Source organism: Henckelia pumila, chromosome 2 (assembly GCF_033568475.1).
Source record: "Henckelia pumila isolate YLH828 chromosome 2, ASM3356847v2, whole genome shotgun sequence".
Classification (NCBI taxonomy): domain Eukaryota; kingdom Viridiplantae; phylum Streptophyta; class Magnoliopsida; order Lamiales; family Gesneriaceae; genus Henckelia; species Henckelia pumila.
Genome location: NC_133121.1, coordinates 4,180,740 through 4,188,528, shown reverse-complemented (window position 1 = coordinate 4,188,528; position 7,789 = coordinate 4,180,740). Strand labels below are relative to the sequence as shown.

At 32.6% G+C, this 7,789-nt stretch overlaps 1 protein-coding gene across 1 annotated transcript; it reads left to right on the top strand.

The window, feature by feature from the left end:
* The first annotated feature begins 2,698 nt into the window (after nucleotides 1–2,698).
* Nucleotides 2,699–7,764, top strand: LOC140877531 (MLO-like protein 8). The gene is made up of 15 exons (XM_073281070.1): nucleotides 2,699–3,216; nucleotides 4,543–4,600; nucleotides 4,682–4,866; nucleotides 5,080–5,196; nucleotides 5,301–5,361; nucleotides 5,455–5,543; nucleotides 5,647–5,721; nucleotides 5,806–5,894; nucleotides 5,999–6,048; nucleotides 6,141–6,181; nucleotides 6,256–6,429; nucleotides 6,535–6,570; nucleotides 6,661–6,731; nucleotides 6,824–6,884; nucleotides 7,173–7,764. Exons 1-15 carry the CDS (start codon nucleotides 3,091–3,093, stop codon nucleotides 7,584–7,586), a joined length of 1,647 nt encoding a protein of 548 aa, XP_073137171.1. The 5' UTR covers nucleotides 2,699–3,090; the 3' UTR covers nucleotides 7,587–7,764.
* Nucleotides 7,765–7,789: the final 25 nt, after the last annotated feature.

Sequence of the window (7,789 nt, the reverse complement as noted above, 5' to 3'; positions counted from 1 at the left end):
AATCCAATTGCAAATATTTAGCAAACATTTTTTGTTTTATTAATTTTATTTTTTTATTTTAAATGTATTATCATTAATTAATTATTTTCTAAAAAATATTATTTTTTTATCATGTTATCATTATTTTATTAAACTCACTTTGTATTTCCAACTTTTTCATTAAACATGCATTCAAAAATAAGTATTTAAATAATTTTAAGTACCAAAATATTAAACTAAACTGATAAGTTCAAACATATTATTTTTTTGATATATGACTATATATTATTGAACCAAAATTTAAATTTTTCAAAAATATGCATTGTACAATTTGTAATAAATAATAAAAAATAACATGCTTATATAATTCTAAATCGAAAAAATAACATTCAAGAACTTATCATTTATTTCAATATTTTGGTATTTTTAGATATTTAAATCATTATTTATGAATCATATTTAATGAAAAAGTTGAAAACACAAAGTGATTTGATAAAATAATGATAACGAGATAAAGTAATAATTTTTTTATAAATAAATTAATTATAAATTTAAAATAAAAAATAAAAATAAATAAAATTTAAAATGTTTGAAAAATATTTATAATTAGATCTTAATAAATATGTGTATTATTATTTAATGCAAATTCTGCAATGCATTTTAAAAAATTTAGATTTTTATTCAAAAACATATAATCCTAAATTAAAAAGTAATATGCATGAACTCATCATTTTGATTTAATATTTTGGTAATTCTAGGTATTTAAATCCCGTTTATAAATGCATTTTTAATGAAAAAGTTGGAAATAAGAAGAAAGTTTAAAAAATAATGATAACAAGATAAAATAATAATATTTTTTAAAAAACAATTATATAATCATAATAAATTTAAAATTTAAAATAAAATTAATAAAACAAAAAGTGTTTGCTAAATATTTTATAATTAGATTTTAATAAAAATTGTGTATTATTGGTTGAATAAATTTAAAAATTATTTTCACAGGGGTCAAATATGCATTTTTAATATTTCACATGGATATTTGGTGCAAAAAAAATATCAAAATCTTTGCTCAGTCGCATGAGGGGCGTGTGTGCAATAATCACTCATCTGTTGGGGCGAGTGTGCTATTTTTTTAAAAGGTTAGGGTTGAAAATGACTATTAAAATTTCACATGAGAGAAGTGTGCATTTTCAATATTTAACAGTGATATTTGGTGCAAATAAATCGTTAAAAAATAGGTGCGAAATCTACAGCCAGTGAAAAGTTGGACTTGATCATGAAAACATGGTGTCCTGCACGGTTTTTTTTAATATATATATATATATATATATATATATATATATATATATACAGATTTGATATTATGAGCACCATGATGTGCACTTTTGTGTGCATCGCTGACGTGGCATCCTCTACATCCAATAGGTGAACGCCACATCAGCAGGTGCACACATAAGTGCACATGATAGGTGCTCACCATATCAAAACTATATATATATATATATATATATATATATATTATTCAATTGCCGCATAAAAATTTCCCGACAAAGGTCAACTTGACCAGACCGGAACTGGTTCCGGACTTGTCTACTCCTAATCATCCCAAATGGTCGATATAAATTTGGATAAAAATGGTCAATTTTTTTCAGTCAACTACAATTTTACGTGTGCGCTAGGTGTGCCTCTCTCTGTCATTTTTTGTTTCGATTCTATTTTTTTTAATTGAAACGTGGTTTGAATAAAACAGCAAATTCAACCAGCAAAGTATATAAAGAACCCCACGTGAAAAGATATTATAATTTTTATTGTATAAAAATAGTTTTAAAACCCCAATCAAATGCAGTCATAAATGGTTGCTATACATATATATATACGTACAAAATTGACGTTAACATATTATCTATATTTGGTCCTGCAGCACACGTGGACAATATGTAGCCATATAAACATCGATTACATTTTTTTTTCTAAAAATCGAACCATACGTTACATTAATTAAACAAAAATATATGATCAAATATGGGTGCATTATATATGTCGCACAAATTAGTGTATCAAAAGGTTGAGTTCAAGTTAGCCAAGAGTAGTATCCTAACCGTTGATTTAATAAGTACTCATGTTTTGTGACATTGACACAATGAATATTAATATCATATACACTGATACGGTTTGGTATCATGGATGAGATGCACGATAGATGAATAAAAATATGATGAGATATGGATAAAAAAGACATAGTTATGAATAATATGTTGTTTTGTATGTGTTTGATTTTGTAGGATTATTATGTTTATTCTCATAATTACCATTGTCAATTTCACAAAATTTTACTTATATAACACTAATCCTCCACTAATATCATGGATTGAGAGGTTTTTGTCATCAAACCTACATCTAATCTCATATCGGATCATGAGATATCATTGAATTAACAAAAAAAATGAGAGAAACATGAGATAAGTAAAAATTTGTATATTATCATACTTTTATCTTGTTTACCAAACGGTACAAGTGTGTTTATATGAATAGTTGGATATATAGAACATAACATGATGTAATATAGAGATTATATGCCCAAATTAGTGGACACGGAAGCAAATGTAATATAGGCATTTTTTGACAGGTGGGGGGGTGAGTGACGAATTTAATGAAGGGAAACTGTTGTTTATGTGAAATTTTCTTGCTTTGACTTGATTTATCATTCATAACTACGAACAGTGGTCTAATATGGGGATTGGATTACTATTACTCTGTCTTCTTCTTCTTCTTCCCTTTCATTTATCTATTTTAATAATCACATGATGTGTTTATTCACCAAAGAAAGAGCTATTATGGCTTACTTTTCAATGGTCTCGGACACGTAGTAGAACTAAATTCTACGTTGAAAATTCTCAAGCTGAATACAGATTCAACTGAAACTCAGCATTAATAGCCCATAAATTCTTCGAAAAATTCTCGTATCATTCAATACATCATACAAAGAATTACCTGGCGCCAAAGTAAGAGCAAGCAGCTGGCTTCTCCTTCTTCCTCCTCAGCTCCAATCAAATCTGTCCCTTGGAGTATACAGGGCTTTTTTGTTCTTCCCAGTGAAAAAGATTCAAAAAAATGTCGACTAAAAGCGCAACCACGAGAGATCTGGATCAGACCCCGACATGGGCTGTTGCCGGCGTGTGCGCGGTCATGATAGTGATCTCTATTGGGCTCGAAAAGCTTATCCATAAACTTGGAACAGTATGCAGCTTCTTCTTGTTTTTTCTCTGTTATTTGTTTAGTATTTGCTTCATATCTTTAAGCGAATTTGTGTTTTGAGTTCTTGTTTAGGAGGCATGAGTATGACGTTACATTTCATGACTGTATTCAAAGTCAAGTCACTTCTTTTCGTCGGTTTTTTTGGGTATTCTTTATTTTACTGTTTTCTTGCTTTTTTTTTAGTGGAGAATGTTTCATGGTATTACAAGATTGGTATTTTAGAACTGTCTTAAAACAGTATATATCTATGTGGGATCTTGCTAAAAGCTTCTTTAGATGATAAAGTAGCCCAATTGAGCATGTAGCTTTTCCTCTGGGAAGGACCGGTCATTTTGTAGCTTTCGAGTTTTTACCCCTTTTTGTGTTATTTTTTAAAGAATCGCAACCCTGTGAAAAAGATCAATGGATAAAAACCAATAATTCTTGATCGAAATTGAAACTTCATCAATGGAATTAGACTCCTCAAAGTACTGATTTATCAGTAATAATATTTGATAGTGTTGTGAACATTGGAATACTTTATGCTTTTGTTTTATTTAGAAATTACGTAGCCCAGTTTAGCTTCTTCAATTTAGGATAATTTCATACAAAGAGGTATAAAAAGTTAGTGTACCACAAGAAATTATGGTAGAGGTGCATTAGGCTTTAATTCATTCGTTTTGCAAGTTTTTGCCTATTTGGTGATTTTCTTTTCAAAGCTTGAGTGATCAATTGTGTTTTTTCTTGAAAAAAAAACAATTTTGAAAAATTGAAAAGAGCCTGGAAGGTTTAACATGTGGAATTGATGCGTTTCTGATTCTTCGTATGTGTATATCTGCTGTTGAACTTTCGCTTTAATGATTTCTAAACAATGGAGATATGTTTGGAATTGCTTAAATAAGCAATGATGATACTGTTGTGTTCGTCTTTCATGGCATATCACCTAGCTTTCATAAATTAAAATTATTTGTTACATCACTCTGTTGCAAACTCAGGAAATTTAGTTAAAAGGAGATGTAACTATTTTCATAATTTACTTTAAATCTCAATAGCTACTTGTTAAATCAGTCCTTCCTTCTACTGTCAGTGGCAAAGCTGCATTCAAGTCAGCCCTTATTTAGATAACCATTCCTGATTTTATTAAAGAACTTTAATTTTAGATTAATATTGTATTGTTGCACCTCCTAAAAAGTTATGAATTGGTTGATTAAAAATTATGTCCCCTCTAACAATGGAGTCCTGGCTCAGCCCTTATCTACTGTCGTCTACTTCAGATTGTTTCCTTGTATTAAACCAGCCCTTGACATAACACGATATTGCTATCTACAGTGGTTAACAAATAGGCACAAGAGAGCCTTATACGAGGCATTGGAGAAAGTCAAAGCCGGTAATTTGTCCCTTGTGTCTCTCCCCACTATCTCTAATATGAAAATAAAGTTTCTAACTTTGCTTCTTTTTCCGATGGCAGAGTTGATGATACTCGGCTTCATCTCCCTAATCCTTGTGTTCAGTCAGTATCATATTGCTGACATATGCATACCAGTTAGTGTTGCTGACACCATGTTGCCTTGTCCTGCGGCCGGACAACCGAAACGTAGACTGTTTAACGAGCATAGAATTTTAGCGGCGAAAAATGAGCCTACATGCAAGGAGGTAATTATTGCTTTCGAGCTCTTCAAATCTTGCTACTTTTATGCGAGAAACTGTTGTTTCGAATCAACCATTGTCATAGTTCTTTGATAATGTAGCTAGATTTTGCTCTTCAATCAAAATTTCTTAGTGGGATTTCACTTTTATTTTTCTTCACTGCATGAGATACAGATAGAATGAGATTTTGGTAACATTAATGTAGATTTTTTTAAACAGGGGCGAGTACCTCTTATCTCTGTAAAAGGACTGCATCAGATTCATGTCCTTATATTCTTTTTAGCAGTTCTGCATGTGGCTTACTGTGGTATTATTATGGCCCTCGGAAGATTCAAGGTAATTCAATGTTCCCTAACCTGATCATTCTTGTGTAGCCTCAGAGCATACTTTGGTGTATGTTTTATTTGAAACTCCAAAAAATGACAAACCTTTCGGTGCAGACTCGTAGCTGGAAGCAATGGGAGCAGGAGACGTCATCCCATAACTACGAGTTTTCTAATGGTACGTGTATATTATGTGAGCATTTCTTATAGATCTTGAAATTTTATTTTTAGTTCTTACTCCCTAAGGCAATGTAACTGTGAAATTTGACAGATACTTCGAGATTCAGGCTTTCTCATGAAACTTCATTTGTGCGAGCGCACACCAGTTTCTGGACCAGGATTCCATTGTGGTTTTACATTGTAAGATTTAGATTCAATTGGTGTCTTAAACTGCAAATCGGGAGCTTGGCTTAGTTTGGACCACACATTAATATATAAAAAATCTCTCTATATTTACATGCAGGGATGCTTTTTTAGGCAATTTTACCGGTCTGTCAGCAGATCTGACTACTTGACCCTCCGCCATGGATTCATCACTGTAAACTTCACATCTTTGTAATCTACCTATTTGTAAATGCCCACTGTGTCCTATTTAAGTTACAGACTTTACCTATTGTTTTAGGTTCATTTGGCCCCCGGAAGTAAATTTGACTTTCAAAAATACATCAAAAGGTCACTAGAGGATGATTTTAAGAATCTCGCAGGAATAAGGTGATGTCATACTCGCATGTGGTTAAATCATGACATTTTTTTTTATCTCCAGATCAAATGTATGTGACTGACTATGATTTATATGGTTTTTTATATGATTACAGTCCGGTGTTATGGGCATCATTTGTTATTTTCCTGCTCCTAAATGTCAGCGGTAAGTCGCCTGTTGTGCCCTGTTTTATTTTCCTCTGTCGCTCTATTTAATTCATTTGTAACATGTTTCTTTTATACACTTGTCAAAATCAGGGTGGAAGACACTGTTTTGGGCATCCTTAATTCCTTTTATTGTAAGTGTCTGTATTTTTCTCATTATAATGTCAAGTTCCTGAAGAAGAACTCCTGATTTTGTAACTTTCTCCAGATAATCCTAGCCGTCGGCACGGAGCTACAGAGTATTTTGACTAAAATGGCCATTGAGATCAAAGATAGAAGCGCAGTGGTTCAAGGCATGCCTCTTGTGCAAGTTTCAGATAAACATTTTTGGTTTGGTCGTCCTAAGCTGGTTCTACAGCTTCTACATTTCGCGTTGTTTCAGGTATTACCTTTGTTGACGACGAACTGTCCCATGTTTCACAATATTTTTTTTTATAAAAGATTCACTCTGAGCAGTTCTTTTAATCTTTTAAATCATTTTTTGCAGAATGCCTTCCAAATAACATACTTTCTGTGGATTTGGGTAACGACTCTCCTCGAGTCATTTACTTATATTGTATGAAATTTTTCCTTGCGAAATCATTTACGTGGAGAGAATTTTTCTCATGCACAGTATGAAGATGGTATTACTTATTGCGCCTACGAAGGAAATGTGGCCTTGTTAATAACAAAACTTGTTTTGGGGTAAGTCCTGATTCAACATTTGCTACAGAATAAACAATAACTTTATAAGAATATGTTAAAAAATAATAAATTTTGTTTCTTGGTGATTTCAGGGTAGCACTCCTATTCTTCTGCAGCTATATTACGCTTCCACTATACGCCCTTGTTGTCCAGGTACCAATACAATAGTTGGATGAATTTTATTTTAATATCATACACCATGTTAGTAATTCTTTTGCATTACTTCAAATTACAAAAATTGTTAAAAAAGTTGCCATAGAAAATCATTGTGCAGTCTCGTCTGCACGGATGCTTGTGTCATAAACCAGGCATGAGATTTAAGCCCACGCCCACGCCCTTCCCCCAAATATGTTAAAGAAAATGAAGCTTGTGGTCTTTTTGCTTCAACTAACTTCAGTATATAATATTGACCACTTCAACTATTTCTTGGCTGGAAAACAGATGGGATCACATATGAAGCAATCCATCTTTGACGAACAAACGTCTAAGGCTCTTAAGAAATGGCATATGGGTGCAAAGAAAAAGCATGGAAGACAAGGAGAACAGCCATCGACACGAACTCTAGGTGATGGTGGTGGAAGCCCGACGTCTTCTATGGGTTCACCGTTTAACTCGACACATGCCAGGCTTCAGCGCTTCAAAACCACCGGACAGCTGCCTACCGATCAATATCAAGACTACGACAAATCTGATCATGATCAACATAACTGGGCTTCTAAATCAGGTGCCACGTCGAGCTTGATCATAAGAGTCGATCGCGACGATGATAAACAAGATGAGTTGAGCATGCATCGTGATAGAGCGGAGGATAGATCCGAGGACTTCTCATTTGTGAAGCCTGCCACAGAGAAGTGAAGACAAGTTCTAAGCTTGGGGAAAACTGGTAGTCTGGTTTATTGTTTTTCAGTGGTGAAATGTAATTTGGTTTTCATTCACTTGCATTTCAGATTTCTGTAAAAATATTAGGTGGCGTAGGCCGTAGAATACATAAAATACTCGGAGTTTCTCTTATTCACTCTCTCTTCTTGGAATATCTTTTTTTTTTCTTCATGTAATTT

What these genes read in the sequence shown, in the direction of transcription:
- LOC140877531 (XM_073281070.1), top strand. Translation starts at nt 3,091, where the DNA reads ATGTCGACTAAAAGCGCAACCACGAGAGATCTGGATCAGACCCCGACA. An exon ending in ATGAGCCTACATGCAAGGAG is followed by an intron (nt 4,867 to 5,079) that starts GTAATTATTGCT and finishes TTTTTTAAACAG; the next exon opens with GGGCGAGTACCTCTTATCTC. An exon ending in TATACGCCCTTGTTGTCCAG is followed by an intron (nt 6,885 to 7,172) that starts GTACCAATACAA and finishes GCTGGAAAACAG; the next exon opens with ATGGGATCACATATGAAGCA.